Genomic DNA, 17,609 nt, shown 5'->3' with positions numbered 1-17,609 from the left:
GTGAAGAATGAAAAAACTGACTAGGGTCACTGACAAAAGGGTAAAACTATCAAGCCAGGATGCAACACCCTGCCCCCCAACCCTTCAAACAACAACAAAAAAGAAAACAAACTCTGAACTAAATACAAAGCCTAATAAAACAGGTAGTTAGAAGTATAAAATAGGGATGAGCTGTTTATTAGAGAAGGAGAAAAAAGTGCAACTGCTTTACATGTTTCAGCCTCATCAGCAGAAGCTGGAGCAGCACAACAAACCTGTGGTTCTGACCATACTCTCAGGACTCCAAGGCATCAACAGACCCTGAAACTTCCTTCCCTCCTCCTGGGGCCTGGCTGCCTGTGCCAGAAGCCCACTCTGAAAAGGCATCCCTGCAGCCTTGGGTCAGACTTGTGTGAGAAAGAGCCTGAGGAAGCCTTGCTGGTGGCCTCCTCCCTTCACTCCAGAGCTGCATTAAGCTCAGACCCTGCTCCTTCCCAAGCTGCTTCACAGATAGATCCGTGCCTGGTTACATCCCCTGCTGCTCCTCGCTCACTGGTTGGAATTCCTGCTTTGGCATCACATTTCCCTCATTGCTATGGACTCATCTGGCAACAAGCAGAGTGTAGATTACAATAGATCTTATTACAATAACCAGAGCTCTTCTGCTCTGCTTGCCCAGGTACTCTGCAGTTCACTGCTGTGGAATTCAGGCACACAGGGTTTCATCTTCAAACCCAGTCCCTTATTGACAATAAGCAACATCTGTCTCCATTTGGAACAAAGCACAGAACTCTGGCTTCATATTCCCCAAACACTTGCCAGCACTTTTTTGTCTATTTCACACATGAATCAAGAGATTAAAACCAGTACCATGCCACAGAAAGAATCGGAAAGTGAGAGCATCAGCATCAATTAAGACTTTAAATTGGCAGAACATTAAAAAAAGATAATCCTCACAGAGAATCATCAAAGAAAACAAAACAAAACAGAAAGAAACAAACAAAAAAACCACTCCTATTTTGCAGTTGAAAATTCTTTCATGATCCAGAAGAGTGTTTGGCCAATTCAAGCTTAAGCATTTAAACAGGACTATTCAACTATTCAACAGGACTATTCACCAGGAAGGTGAACACACACTACCTGCATTTTGCCTCAGCATCTGTTAGTGTTCAGTACTTAGTGGTTCTAAGAATGACATATCAATGAGGAGAAGTATTTTTTTGGATGCCATGGGTGACTAGTAAAAGTCCTGAAGTATGAGATTCATGCAAGGAAAAATGGTATAATCTACTGTCTTTCCTTTCAGAATCCCCTGAATATACCAATATGTATAGATACCCAAACTTTATACCAGAGATTTATTGTCTCTAGGAAATCTGTTTTAATTACACAATTTTTGAAGCTCAATTTTTAAATAGTTTAGGTTCCTGGCTCACACTATCCTCTCTGGAAGAACATTTCAGAACCTTACTCCTTGAACAGTTAAGAAAACATACTTTCCATTCTAAATTTAAGTGATATGTAACCTTTTAACAGCTTCTAGTCCTCTTCAATATCGATCTCCTGAATTCAGTTATAAAGAGGAAGCATATATCTTCTCAGACTTAATTTGCCTAGACTAAATCAAACTCCTCTGTTCTCTCCATTAAAGACACATATTCCATTCTCTCATTTGTCCCAGGAGATTCTGAGGACTGCATCTGTTCCAAATCAAGTTTCTTTTTCGTGAGCACAGATGACCAGAACTGTACACAGTACTCCAAATGGAGATTTACCAGCATTTTATAAAATACTACAAACATCTTCCTTTCTCTACTAAAAATATACTTTCTAATGTTCCCTAGAATAGTATAAAGCTTTTTCATAGCTGTATGATACGAACAAATAGTGGTAGCCAATGGTTCACAATTTAATTCACATCTTTCTTTTCACCTCCCCTTGCCTCAAACCAGTGCAGAACTAATGCAGAATTAGAAGCTGCTTCTCAAATCTTGCTACTCTATTCCAGCTGACACTCTTCCTGAGGTGTGTCTCTCATATCTCCATTTCCTTTCATGTTCCTCTGCATTCTGCTTTTTAGTAAAACTTGGGCCCTTTTGACATTTACCCTTTTCTTTTTCTGTCCAGGTATGTCAGCTTTTCAAATGGACCATGTAGTGCAAAAAGAGAAGGGGTTTCCTGTCAGAATGAGCTACAATTTTTTACAATCTCTACATTGAAAGGGAAATATTAATCCCAAAGAACCTTAAGCATAGTTGACTAAATTTGATGACACCTGGTCTAATCAAGCAGGGATTAACTCCAAACCTAACTAATAGGGAGGGCAGCTCATAGCAGCTTTCAATTTTTGTGTAAATATCTCATGGAGTGGATTGCATTCTAATTCTCTGTATTATTTCTTTTAAATTTTCCCTGTGATTTTTTTCTCTTTATTATTATTATTTATCCCCTTTATTATTATTTCCTCTTTATTAATTTTTTCCCTCTTTATTATTTATTATTTCCTATTTACTCTTTTCCTACCTCTTGACTAGTCAAAATTCCTATTTTTTTTCCCATCATCATTTGAACTCATCTCTCTTTTGAACTTAATAACTTGACACTTTATATTATGGCATTGTCCCCTGCTGTGTGTTCTCAAATAAAGATGCATCTGATGATGAGAGTGTATTACATGAAATTCAGTTTTTCAAGAATTCTAAGTTCATCTTAAAATGTATTTCTCTTTTTCTACTCCTCCCAGTAATTTTACATTTTATTTTTAATTTATATTCCTAATTTCTACATTTAATCCATGTTTATGTCACTAGTCCTAACCCTAATTTCTTGTTTACTGGTAATAATCCTACTGAAACTCAATCATACTGGGAATTTTAGGGAGTGGATTTCTCTTCTACACCGAGTAGCTTCTGCTTCTAACAGATTGTTTCTGAGTTTTTCCTAATTTATCACGTGGAAGACTGTATTCTCACTCCATAATTAAACTATATCAGTTCTGCTCAATGGGTGCAGACAGGGAAAGGTTAAACAACAAGACTCTTACTCCATGTGAATGCAACAGTCAGATCCTGCCTCATGTCCTTTAATTATTGTCTGACTTTGGGATACTGTCTTTTCGTTCAAGTAAAAAACTTTCTGAAATTAAATTTGGGGTAGAATACTTCCTTCAAAGAATAAAAATTATCCTTCAGTCATCACATGACTAGTTTTAATCCAAAATTCTATAAAGGGAATGAATGACATCCTTAAATTTCTTTATGTAAGAATAATGCAGAAGCAACACTCAGCTTTGTTTAGGCTAAAAATAACATATTTCAAATACTGTAACTAACGGAAAAAAAATTACTGTGTTTTTTATACATGAAGCTGATACCAGTGCATACTGTATATTTTTCTTTTTTCTACTTTACTGGCTTTTAATCACTCGATGTCATGAACTCAATTGCTGTAACAATTACTGCAGTTGGTGCAAAAATCACCATTGGGAAAGCAATCACAGTATATATGACTAACCATGTAAAATAACATTAAAATTTTTTAAACTTGTTTAAATGTAAGTTTTGAAATTTAAGTTCTACTTTTAGGCAGAATGCTCAGTTTCTACTGCAGAAAAAGGTTTGTTACTGTGTAATTTAATCACATTCAAATCTAGACCCAGAGCTTCTCTCTATCAATTTTACATTTGGTAAAATACACCTAGTCCATTAAAGAATCAAATTTAATTTAATGTATACATCTCTGTGTGTATTATTCATGCACAAAAGCAGCAGCAAGACAGTGAAATTTTATCTTAGTATACAGCATTTGCATTCTACATAGGAGCCTCCAGATATGCTTCCAGATCCACTTCTTAGTTTTCATGCTGTCATTATATGGATTATATGCAGTCATCTACACCCCTGCAGGAAATTCTGAGCTTGTGTGACACAAATCTGCATCAACTGTGGATCTTTCTAGCTCAATATCAGATGAATAATTTTTAACATAACAAACATAATGTTTTTCTTAAAGTACGTGTCCTGTATGTTTGTCCTTTCAACTACACACTGCTATTAGTACCCATTAAACGTTGTTAAAGTCTTACTTACAATTTAAGGTACTGAGATTTTGTCCAATTAACGTGGTTTCTTGGAATTTGTAGCCACTAAAACAAAAGGTAAGCTACACAGGTTGGAAAAAAAAAAAAAAGAGAAAAAACATTTAAAAATACAAGGAAATTATTCTATAGTTTTGAAACAATAAATACTGGGTTTATCTTTTTTTTTTTAAATTGCTGCTACCTAACAAGTCTGCCTCTTATTTAAAAATGATCTGCAATTAAGTATTATTAAAGGAAATCATTAGTGTTAAAAATAAACACATGCTAATTAGATTTAGAAACACATCAATTCAGTAAGATAATGAAATGTTTTTGGGGCAAATGAACTGCACAATTGCATTGATACTAAGAAACCTGAATTAGAAGAAAAATGTGTAAAAAAATCCTAATGGAAGAAAAGATTCTCCTCTTTTTGGTAAACGTCAATGTGCTTTTCTTCACCCCAAAAGAGTCTTACAAGGGTTCTCAGAAATAGCATAATCTATATAATACCAAATTTAAAGGTTCACAAGTGAAATAAATGTATTTTTCTTATAGAAAACGGTATTTTTAATTCTGGTGTTACTTCTAGCAATTGTTGAAACCAGAAACCCTTATATGCAGAAAGTATACTGAATGCTAGCTAAACCACTTAGAAAATATGTACAATTGTTACTTTCCAGTAACACAGCCTTAACAACCCATCTTAAAAAGAGGAAAAGGAAGGTATGTTGTACTTAACGTTGTAAGATTACAAGATGAGTCTTGAACTTGTATTTAATTCCATCTCATCTAAGGAAAGAAGAAGAAGAAAAAAGGAAACCAAAGGACAAATCAAAAGCTGAAGAGAATAGTCCCTAGAAACTTTTAATTTGTCTTAATTCTTGTACTTGCTGTGAAGATGAGTAGAACATAAAAAAGCTCAAGCAAATAAAAACTAAAGAACATATTTCAGCACGCTGCTCCTCAGGTTTTTATTCCCTTCCATTACAGCAAATAAATGACAATTTGAATTTTAAAGAGGAACATGACCTTTAACTAGAATATATCTATTTTATCCTTCTGATGGCTTCTGACAAACAAAAGCAAACAGGCTCCATACTTGGAGCATTTGCTGAGATGTCCACACTCAGCACCTGTTGCTGTTAAGAGCAATCTGTGCTTGTATGGTGCTTAATATGAAAAGGCTTTGTGTTTCAACTTCCATCAAAATGAAAGACCATATAAAAATGTAATATTAAATAATGAAATAAAGCATGTAAAAAATATTTTGAGGAAGCTATATTTAGGTAAAGAAACACTTATGTACATTAAAACGCAAACATTTTGTTGCTGCTTAGATGAAAACTTGCTACTCCATCTAAATAGCAGTAACTTTAGGACCTCAAAAACCAGGTTTTTTTTAAACAACTTGATGGCATTTCAAGTTCACATAATTTTCTAAGTACTACTGAGGCATCCAGAATCCCAGGATTCACGAAAATCCCATAGCCGTCAAGGCTGCTCTTCATTTATAGACAAACAGTGTCCCTTGGTGGCAAACGAGGGTAAATGCAAAAGTATTCAGTGGCTTGTGCCAAATGTGCTTTATATGGAAAGAAATCTGTATTAAAACTTGCAATAATTTTAACATCTCCATCACTCTTATGTCCCCGGGGTGTCTAGAAATTTTTCAGTTAAAAAATAAACTGAAATAATAAGTGGTGGTGTCTCCATTACCTTTGGCTCATCTGCCCTGTTGCTGCTTAAGAACACAAACACATGCAGCTGCAAATCAACAATCTATGATATAATATCTGGCAGTACATTATCTAGAAAAAGAAAAAAAAAATTGTATCTATAGCATTTCAAATTATCTAGAGAAAATTTTCGTTTTTCTTGTACCTGACTGAAGATAATTACTTTGGTCACGATACTCAGGAATTAAATGAACTGATTTTATGTTCTGTGTGCCACAACTGTTTATACACAGTATTTGAGTACCTACTTCCAGCTGGCAGATAACTTGGAATGAGTAACTAATGATTAGTTTTAATCTAATAAACTGTAATTCCAAGCATATAAAGATTTTCATAAGAGTACCACCTATCCTATAAAGCTTCATAATCACAGACTGGAATGTCTCAAAAAAAAAAAAAAGCATCATTGTGCATTAAGATGTTTGCTTTGTCACCCTTAATTTTTGGAAGCACCTGTTGAGATCTCGAACTGTAGCTCCCTAACATGCCATTGTAACTGCTCATTTCATTTATTTAATTGTGATTGATAAATCTAGAGTTTTGCTTCGGATAAAGCAATCTTCACATAGGTTTGTTTGTTTTGTTTCCAGCTGTTAAATAGAATATATATTTTATATATTTTATAATTTTATAAAATTATATTTTATATATAAAACAGCACTATATAGATATAGATATGTAGCAGTATAGCTAGATAAAATTCAGATTGTGAGTGCAAGGAACTACCTTATTATTCTTGATATGACACTTACTAAGTGTGACTTTCCATGCTAGCGTGGTACAAATTAGTTCATTTTCTCTAGCATATAATTTTGCTATCAGTTACAGCATGTAATTACCAGAGGGTTGGAATGATTTCTGTGTGAACATCTGGATTCCTCTGCTACACTGTGCAATGCTAATAACTTGCAGTCAGACTCATAAACATCTGTACTCTGAAGAATTGCTGTGTCTTAGTGATTCTCAGTAACAATAGTAACTGCCTCTCTTACCTCAGCCTGGAATAGAAAGTTTTAACAGGCGTGCTTTAAAATCTACTTTAAATCCCAAAGAGACACAATACATTTTCTAATTTTTCTACATAAATAATGCTTTATAAAGCAAGGATTTTATTCAGATTTAACACTGTGAAGTTAATTTGTCAATGGCAGAATGATTTTTGCTTGTATTTCAAGTAAAAATATTCCTAAAGAATGACAATAAACAGTAACATACTTCACAGTAACAATGGCATTCAGTATTTTCAACACCAGGAGGCACCCTCTTATTTCTAAATGGCCCTGAAGAAGTTAGGCAATAGTCACAAGGACGTATGTCAAAAAAGACCTAATCTTGAATTATATAAATTGACTGAGGATAATTGGGAATTACTCTAAGTAAGAAGAAGTCATCTGAAACTGGACTGCAAATTCAGCTGTACCATAAATCAGATTGTTCCAAAATGAACAACTGTGTGCTGTGGCATTCTACCACAGATGTGGAGCCACTTGTACTTACTGAAAACCAATCTTTCACCTACCTTGCCAATCCATCAACTCATTAATGGAAATTAAATCTGAGCCATCAGTGCCCTGGCAGCCAGGAGGACCACCCGTGCCCCGGGGTACATCAGACACAGCATGGCCAGCCGGGCAAGGGAGGGGATTGTCCTGCTCTGCTCTGCACTGGGGCGGCCTCACCTCGAGTGCTGGGGCAGTTTTGGGTGCCACAATATAAAAATGATACAAAGCTGTTAGAGAGTGTCCAAAGAAGGATCATGAGGATGGTGAAGGGCCTTGAGGGGAAGCCATACAAGGAGCAGCTGAGACCACTTGGTCTGCTCAGCCTGGAGGAGACTGAGGGGAGACCTCATTGCAGTTACAACTTCCTCATGAGGGGAAGAGGAGGGACAGACACTGATCTCTTCTCTGTGGTGACCAGTGATAGAACTTGAGGGAACATCATGAAACTCTGTCAGGGGAGGTTTAGGTTGGATATTGGGAAAAAGCTCCTTCCCCAGAGGTAGCTGGGCATTGGAACAGGCTCCCCAGGGAAGTGGTCACAGCACCAAGCCTGACAGAGTTCAAGAAGTGTTTGGACAACGTTGTCAGGCACATGGTGTGACTCTTGGGGTGGCCTGTGCAGGGCCAGGAGTTGGACTTGATGATCCTGAGGGGCCCCTTCCAACTCAGCATATTCTATGATTCTATGATTACAGTGTCATGTTCCCAAGTCACACTTCCAGAGTAAGCCTTGCTGCTCTCAATACACACTTTGGCTACTGAATAGGCAACCTTAAAAATCCTGTTTAAAAAATTCCAGTGCCTTTCAGAAACATCTTTCATGAAAAACCTGAATTTCTGTAACTCATCTTGCACATACCTATGGAATTCATATCTGAATGTCAAGAATTTTAAGAGATTAAGTTGCAAAGAACATCTCTCCATAGGCAGGGAATGCTGATGTTAGAGGCAGATTTGAATCCACAGACCTGTTCCTTTATGTACACTGCACATGGGAAGAAGGCTCAAATACTAATTAATCAGCTTCCCAGGTATTATTTGGTGCAGTCCCACTTGGCAGTTTGGGTTCAGGTGGCCTTAGGAGAAGACCCCTTCCTAACTGTCCTGAACTGGAATCAGAATATGCAAAGGAAAGACAGGAGCCAACCAGACTTGAGCCTTGAGGACCAGAAACAGGCAAAAATTCCAGATGCTATTTTGCCTTGCACCACAATGTAGGAAATCTATGGAGCAACATTTTTCTTTGCCTCTCTTTTGTGAGCAGATCAGACAGGACACTGTTTGAAAGCACCTTTTACGCTCTGGCACTTAGAAAAAAAGCCCATTTTAGACATTCAGGGGTTGAACAGATTCTTCCAATTATCATCAAACCTTACCTGCACACTTACTATTTAATCATCCACAGAAGCACCAGTCTGAGGTAAACCACAGGTATCACTGAAAAGATTCTAGTACTTAAAATGAAGCATGTCTTGTTTACAGAGATCAGTGTTTTAACCAAGAATTCCCTTGCAGTATCAATAAAAGATTTTGATGTCACTACAGCATTACATTCTTGTGAAAGAAATATTAATATTCTTTTGCAATGGACTTGCTGGGAGAAACAGACTCCAGTTTGGGTGTTTGACGTCTTCAAAACAAGAATATTTATTCTTACTTGCAACTGGAGATAGGAATGATATGAACACCTGAAGAAAAGAAATTTTTACTTATAACTATGTATTAAATTATTCATTTTGAAAAGCCAAATGACTAAACAAAAAACATGACTTAGTGACCTTGAAAATGGGAAGCTATACACATTTTCATGGCATAATAAGGCAATTAAATGCTGTGGCCCATTCAGCATTACCAGCTACTGTTACATACTTAGAATATTATTTCTGTTTTTTTCTTTTCAGTGCACAGCTCTGGTTTAGGTGTATTTACAACTATAATAGCATCACACTTAATACCTACATTTGTGTTTTCAAAAATAAACCAACCAAACAGAAAATGGAACAAAGACAGAAACCAACTGTAGCTTGCTTTTCTAGTTTCAAGTTAGAATTTAAGTTGTTTGAACTTGAAAATTTGCTTTCCACCTGTGTGTGCTGTGCTTGCTCTTTATATATGTGCTTCCGAGCAGTTTAGGAAGGTAAGCAAGCAACACAGAAACAAGCAATCAGTTTTATTTCAAAAAAAGTATTTTTAACCTGACCAGAACTTCATTCTAATACCTTCAAGAAGAACGGCAAATGAAGGAAACATTCATATTTAGTGTCATAACCTATAAGGATATGAGGAAGCAAGCTGGTCAGAAAGAATTTTCTAAATCTCATTTTTTTAGCTCCTGGTACAGAGACTAACAAACTTTCATTATCTTCAACTTTGAAGAAAGCACCTGTTCCACCTGATCACATCTTTATTATCTGTATGACTGTTCCTTCTGGAGAAAAAATGCCTCAAGTCAGAACACTGACATTTTTATGTGGCATCACTACAGAAAAAAGAAAGTGAACACAATTTGATGGCAGACAAGGGTGAATCCATATGTTCAGCTTCTTTTGGGAGCTTTAATTCCTCTTAGTTGTAATCATTCATTAACACATTCCCTATTAACTAGAAGACGTTTAAATCACTGCTAAAACTAACGGAATAGTTCACTGCTACTGTTCCTAACTGGATTTAACAGCAATGGTTTCACAAGTCCTGAATTTCAAGAAACTACACGGAGCTGGAAAGAAAATAGAAAAGATATTAAACATTGTACTAAGTAGTGGTAATTGTGAATTTTTATTTCATTTTTTGAAGTCACAGAAGGAAGTACAAAATAGAGACAAAGTGTAAATAACCAACAATAGATGTCAAGTAACTAAACAGGATAAAAAAAAATCTGCTAGCTTAAATTAATATATTTTACATGAGAAGACAATTGGTACAAAAGCTGAATTAGAAGGATGATTTTCAAGGTCAGGCACACACTTCCCTAGTCCCTCAAAACACTCAAACCTTAAAAGAATATTCAGCTGGGAATGGTATTAATCCTGAACAATGGTACCCTGTAAATGGACTTAATGCTTTCCTAATTTCTGCCATGAAATAATAAATTCAGAAAATGCCTATTTGAGGCATATTCCACCAATTCCACACTGCTATTTAATAAACAGAAACATTTATTATCATCCAACCTGACTTTTAACCACCTCCTCAACCCTAAGTTTGATTTCCTAAATTACTAATTGAGAATTAATGATTCAAGGTTTTAATATCAAATTAGTAGTTTTACTGGAATATGAACATTTTACTTTACAATACAATACACTGTACTAGAAGGTTCATTCAAAGCTAGGTAATTTCAGTTACATTTCTATGGCTTTGAGCAAAAGAGACCCCAAGCAGTTTTACTGTATGTACACAATATTGAACATCAAGATTTAAATTATTAATAACCTACATTCACTGTGGATTTCTAAGATTTACATCCAAAAAGCATACTTTATTCACATGCTGCTGACATTTTAAAGAAAAAGAAACAAAATATTATCTCTTTAGGAATTACATCTATTCCAAAATTTAAAAAGATACATTTAACACCACAAAATGTTTTAAACATTTACAATAAAAACCAGCTTTCTGTGCCAATTATACTTACTCTCCAAGAATGTAAAATTGCATTGATAACTGCACTAACTACAATTAGACTAGAAACACTTAAGACCTGAGAGTCAAATCTAAACCATTTTTCTTTTAAAGAAAATCCTACAAGCTAATATGCACTTATGTTAATTTAAACACAGACTGGTCAGTGGTCAATTAAAAAAAAAAAAAAAAAAAAACCAACACCAAAAACAACCCCCAAAACACTCAGTGCATTATTTTTGCAGCTCCAAAAATAGATCACTATAAAATGGTTGCAGTAGCTTGATAAGTGCCAGGCCTGCCAGATGCAGTAAGGCTTATTTCAAAGTGATCTTTCCCACATACTGGACCCTAATCAAATAATGAGTGTCTTTGATCAATACCTGTGAGGGTTCCTACATTTATGTAAGCATGCAGTCGCTTAAGTACGCATCTTGGATTTTTGAAGGTTCCCACCTCAAGCATACATACCCAGGCATTTTAATAGCTAGATGAGAGTAAAAATAAACATGAAGAAGCATAGAAAGTTAGAAATACTGGCCAGAAAACATTCAAAGTCTAATGGGAAGTTTTATACCCACTCCAAGGGTCTTTTAAACTCAGCATAGCTCAGGAGCATCATTCACTGTATTAGTAGCCATCATGTACCTTATATAAAATAGTAGAAAATAGAAAGTGGTTGTGCTAACAAGTACACTTTACTGCACTGCAGGATGTAAAACAAAGCTACCCCACCTATAAAGCCTGGGGAAGAGAAGCATCATGCAAAAATTACTCCATTTGGTAGCAGCCATTTTGTTTCTGCACTTGGAAACATCGTGCTCCTTTCTGAGTGAAACAGCTTTCCCATCCCTCCCGGTATCCTTTAGAAACTGCCTGACCAAGAGCATCTCCCAGGAGGGGCTTGAGAAGGCCATGATTTTCCCACTCTGGAGCTATTTCCCATGGCTTTAGCAGTTTGCCCTTCTCATGCAGATGGTTGGCAATGCAGTAGTGGCCCCTCCAGGCTGGAAGCCGGCAAACTGCAATCGATCAGCCTACACAGGCAGCCTTGCTTTGCAGGCTATCCAACACATTGCATTCAACCCAATTCACATTTCCTGGGACCCAGAAACTCGAGTGACCACCAATTCCCTTCACCAAAGCAAACACATGAATATCTGTTAACCCAAAACAAAGTTAGTCCTGCACTGCCTAAGGACTGACCTTTGCTATTTAAGACAGGAGAATTTCATTACAGCTTTAAACCTGACTGCACCATTTGGCAACGTATTCACGTCTGCTTATGCCACTTCATTCTAATTTGTAATTTGAAAACCAGATCTGCATTACTACAACTTCACCTCTTTCACCACTGAAACAACTCCCAGCATATGCCTTTCTCCTGGGTTAAGGATCTTCATTTTTCTAAGGCACTTGCATCAACAAGCACACAGGTCCATTTATTTACACAGAAATAAAATCAACGTCACAAACATGCTTGTAAGCAGTAAGAAAAATGTGATACCTGATAATGAGGGGACACAATTTGCTGTCCAATGGTTGGATTTCTTTTTTTTTTTTCTTTTCAAAAACCATAATATTTCTACAATTTAGTGTGTTAAGGTGGGTTACAGCAGGGATTTTTTGGCATGTTTTACAGTATTTAGCTCTAAAATGAAACCAAACAAGGCAAATGGCCACAAATTTTGTCACTCATTTACATAAAACAGCAGATACATTGAAGAACATTCTGCTATTAACACATAGAAAATCTAACTTTTTCTAGTATTTAAGTCAGTGTGTTTTATCCCTTTGATTCTGGAAAAAAGTAAACTAAAGTAAAAAAAAAAGAGAAAGTGTATACAAATTAAGAGAAAACTGCAGAAGTTAGAATATACATGACTTCATGCTTCATCCCTAGAAACACAGGAGATTTTAAAAGTAATCCTTTGTGGAAATAAGTTCTTCCATACTACTGACAAAAAACACCTAACCAACAAACCACAACAAAAGAGACACATTTAATATACTGCTAAGGTTTTAATAGGTGATCAAGAAGGTGTTGACTCAGTTTCTTCTCCAGCTACTCTTTGACAAACCTTGCTCTTGTTCAATGTGCAGAAGACTTCTCATCCCACCAACAGGAGGTTGCTTGGCACCAAGAAAGCAGCTCACTTTGTACAGTTTTTACCAAGGTTAAATAAACCCACCATGTCAACCATTGCTTTCTGGATGTTCTTTCCAAAGCGATGAGAATCCTTTAAAAAGAAACAGAAACCAAAACCAAATACTCGTACTGTCCACCAACAGCTATTTTTCAGGCAAAAGAAGAAACTTTTTAAAAAAGTTAAAAAACTTAGTATTTTGTAATTTTGGAGCTTATGGAATTCAGGCATGTATTTTACCACACAATGGGAAATTAGAATACCAGAAATTTTAACGCTATACAGATTAATCCAGATTTATGCTATTACTGACCAATGAGTTCTTCATTATGCATTTACTTTCCTTCAGCCGGAAATGAGATCATATCCTTTTGAAATCAGATGGATGAATAGCTTTCTGCTACTTTAAAATCACTGGGTTTTGATATTGCTTTTCCTACAAGATTTTGCAAAAGCTCATCTTCAGAAAACAAAGTGAGGGTATGACTGATGACCAAGAAGTACTGAAAGAACAGAAGAATGTTTTTTATTTGAGTTCCTATCAGAAATGCTGAATCATTTGCCACTGAAAAAAATATTGAAAATGAAAGGAACAGTTTCCTAAGTGTAAATAAGATGGGCACTTGTTCTGTTTATTCCAAGTGCTAGATGAATGGTACAAAAAAGAAATTAAGATTACCAATATAAATTATTAGCTACATTACAGGATCTACTACAATGACCCTACTAATATCAAGACCTCACTCATGAAATGCTGCCTTTTCTGTATGGACCTTTGACTTCACTAATAAGTAAAAAGAACAGAGAGAAATTTAAAGTACAAGCTAACAGGCATCTGAAGAACAATTTCAACTATGAACAAAACAAAGTTGCATTTCCTGATCTTTAATGATTAACCAGGCGCCATGATCTCCAGGACAAGTTAAGGTCAAAAGAGGAAAACTAGGTCAGCTATGTAACCCTGAACAAACTCAGCATGCTTAGTAAAGTATATGTTTTAAAGTATAAAAGTATAAAGGATAAATTGAACTCAAAGCAGGCTTCCACAACAGCAGGATATTCAACATATGACATCTACTACACTCTAATAATGGGTGTTATTTTAATAAATTTTTGATTCGTTATGTTCCTTAAGTACAGATTATAACTTATGGGTCAGTTTCTTTCAGGTTTATTTAAAGCAGGAAGGCTTAAATAGGGAGCATACATTTTACTCTGTCTTTACAGCTGCAGCCTGAGACACCAATCAGAACTGTAATGAGAAAAACCAAGAGATGCCCATCTTTCTGTTTAGGGGACACATATGATCATTTTACATGAGTTGCAGGGAACTACATGTGTAAAGATAATCCTGGGACACATGTTTTCTTTATGCTTGAAAGCATAAGTGAAATAGAATACGGTATCCTTGGGTCATGAGCTATTAAACTTATACAAGTGGAGACAAAAACTCCAGCAAAACAGCATATATTGAGAAAGAAAAAACACATTGTAATAGTGTGTTGCAAGTTCTACTGTATTTTTTAGACAATGAGTAGAACAGTTCTATAAGCACAGATCAGAACAGATTTATTAAACCATAGGAAAGGACTGACTCTTACCGTTTCAGAACAAGATACTTTGCTGGAGATGTGGAAATGAATGGAATTTTCACCCAAGATAATGTAAGAAACACCATACCCATCATCAGCCACCTAGGGGAAGAAAGAAGAGAAAAACACATTTTAAACTTTTTCTTTCTCCTTCATTCTCAATCGACTTATGCACAACTAAGAAGTTGTTGCAGTTCTTAAAATCAGTTGCAATTTCCTCAAGTCAAACTTCAACTTCTACATTTAATGCACAATTTCTGAAGATTGGTTCCACTTAAGGAATAGTTCTAGTCTCATCTGAAAGGCATGGAATTACCATTTTCTGAATATTTGTCTGTAATATTTCCCACCTTTAGTATTTTGGAATAAAATACTTATTCAAAGAGCTTCTCTTATCAAGGCCTGGTCCTAAGCAGCTATACAACTTCAGTGCTTAAGCAGCAAGGAATAAAATAGTTCAGCTGTATACCTAAACAATCATTTTCCTGGGATCATTCTGCTGATATAAACAAACACAATATAAAAGCCTTGTATTATGAAAACTTGCCAAAGGCAAGTTTTCATCTGACTCTACAGCAAACATGTGATTCTGAACACCTGTATCATGAGCAGAGGTCTGGTCCAATTTCAACATTAGCAGCATTAACTGTCCCAAGTTTCAGTCTGATATTCAAACTATGCCTGGTAAACGCAGATTATCCTGATGTCACCCCTCTTCATGTCTCTCCTAACTCAAAGGATCACAGCCTTCCATGTCTTGGCTACCACTGCTGCTAAGCAGCCTGACAGTATTCTCACTGTTAGTGCTACACAGGTAAATTCTACAGAATGCTTAAAAAACCCCTTCAAAACCAACAAAAAACACATGCATGGAAAGGTGATGTACTGCATCTCTGGGCTACTTCTGCAAACCAAAGCACAGTTTTTGTAAACAGAAACAAAAGGAAAACAGTGTTAGAAATTCCTGCAGCCAAACCCCTCTCCTATTGCCTTTTGGGCATTTGGAATACTGACTTCATAATCTGCTATGGGAAGCCAGTTTCTCAGGAATGAGCAGTATGGCTGTAGCTAGGCTTCCTTGATACTGCAAGTCAAACTCATTCCAACTTCAAAAACCACTGACAGCTGTATCAGAAACATGAATAAATAAATAATAACAACTTAACACACCCCCCCACCCCTCCTCCAGCTTGACAAATCTTCCAGCTTGACAAACCAGCCAAAATACACTGGACTCATCACCCTAATTTCTGTGTGGCGAAGAGCAGTCCTGTGACCCCTCTCACTGTTCTTTCAACAGAAATTATTTTGGAAAACATATTAGTCTGGTATAATAGCCCCATAAAGGCTGCTTAAGAGATCTTGTTGACACCAATATTCTCATCAATGACCAAGTTCAAATACCAGTAGAATATTACAGCAAGTAAGCAGCTTGTCAAATCTCTAACAATACACTGGTTTCTTGAAAGTCTACAGAAGCCAAGAACACAGCTGTATTCTTGATTTGGCCACTTAGGAGGGCAAGCAGAACAATGTGAGCAGCTCAGTCTGGAGGAATGTATGAACACATCTATTAATCAAGCAGGAAATATAAAGAACAAGTCAAGTATAAGTCAACTTCTACAAACCCCAACCTTAAAATCTAGTTCAAGTAATATGGCATTTGTCACTGTAGTAACAGCCTGATGTACAGAAGATCTGGGCACAGGCAATGTGATAAAAACTCCAACTTCATCAGATCTCTCTGCTATGGAGAACTGTAGCACATTTCAGAACTGTGTACTTCCTTAAGAATGATCCATTCTTGTAGTGGGATACCAGAAAAAGGCGATGCAGATTTTCCTGAGCACATCCACATCATGGGAAAGCATTACATACATGCATTTAAAAGCATGAGCTGCACCTCTGATATGCAGCAATGAGGCATCACAGATCTGAATTTTTTAGACTGGCTTCTTGAAAATAAAACTCTTTTTTAGTGGGGACTTCTATTTAGGAAACATACCGGTCCAAACCCTCCACCAGAGGCTAACATCTCTGGGTTCTTCTTCAGGTCAATGTGTTGCTGTGGTGTCTGACTCGTTGACAGCCTCCAAGGTTCTGACAAAACCTTTATTAGATATGAAAGAGATGCAAACAAATATGAAACACTGTTTAAGAACATGCAACTTTCTCCAAAACTAGTCAAGATAACAAGTGTTATAATGACAAGTGTAATATTGCTTTATGAATAACTCCCATTTCATTGGAAAGAACAATTAAAAAGCTTAAATGAAATAGTTAAACTTGTCCTGGTACGGAAACCATTAACATATGAGGAGGTGATGTCAATTCCTCAAAGAGAATAAAATAGAATTTGGATAGAAATGCTACTTCAAACAAGATTATCTGGTCTATAGCCTAGCAACTTCCACACAACAGGTCTTGTTTTAACAGGATCATTATTAGTCATATTTAAACCCCAGTAAGATCCTATATCAAGTCAGAAGCTTGTAAAATCTCTAACAACACACATATATCTTGGAAATTTGGAAACTGTAGAAAGTTGTTTTATTCTTGACTTAGCCACATTTAGGAGAGCAAGCAGACAAATGTGAGCAGCTTAATTTTGCAGCAAGGTGGAACACATTTTTTATTAATCAGAAAAAATGAACAAGTGCAGTGTAATTATTTTTATAAAATCCAACCTTAAAATCTAGTTTAAGTAATAAAGAGTTTGTCACAGTAATAGTGACATTAATGCCACATACAGCTTCTTTAACTCATAGTAACTTAAAAGAAACTGAATTTGTCGGTTTTACAAGAAAATTCTCAGAGAAAACACACAGCCTCTGTTCCACTCCCTTGAAAATATGCAAAACCCACAACCAAAAATCGTTTTTTAATACTGACTATATCTTTCTTGCAATTCCAAGTAACATGTATTATGTTAAAAAGCTCACTGAAAGCAT

General features: G+C 36.0%; 1 protein-coding gene across 4 annotated transcripts in view; it reads right to left on the bottom strand.

Moving 5' to 3' along the window:
* Positions 1-10,054: 10,054 nt before the first annotated feature.
* Positions 10,055-17,609, bottom strand: part of CPT1A (carnitine palmitoyltransferase 1A) — a 60,253-nt gene continuing 52,698 nt past the window's right edge. For all 4 annotated transcript variants that reach the window (XM_048307451.1, XM_048307450.1, XM_048307452.1 and 1 more), the window contains 3 exons: positions 16,664-16,768; positions 14,668-14,760; positions 10,055-13,159 (listed from right to left, as the gene is read on the bottom strand). In XM_048307451.1, coding sequence (XP_048163408.1) covers positions 13,073-13,159; positions 14,668-14,760; positions 16,664-16,768 — 285 coding nt within the window. In that variant the 3' untranslated portion in view covers positions 10,055-13,072. The remainder of the gene's footprint in view (positions 13,160-14,667; positions 14,761-16,663; positions 16,769-17,609) is intronic.

This window comes from Corvus hawaiiensis, chromosome 6 (genome assembly GCF_020740725.1).
Source record: "Corvus hawaiiensis isolate bCorHaw1 chromosome 6, bCorHaw1.pri.cur, whole genome shotgun sequence".
In the NCBI taxonomy this organism is placed as follows: domain Eukaryota; kingdom Metazoa; phylum Chordata; class Aves; order Passeriformes; family Corvidae; genus Corvus; species Corvus hawaiiensis.
Note: the sequence above shows the minus strand (reverse complement) of the source record. Positions and strands in the feature narration are given on the sequence as shown.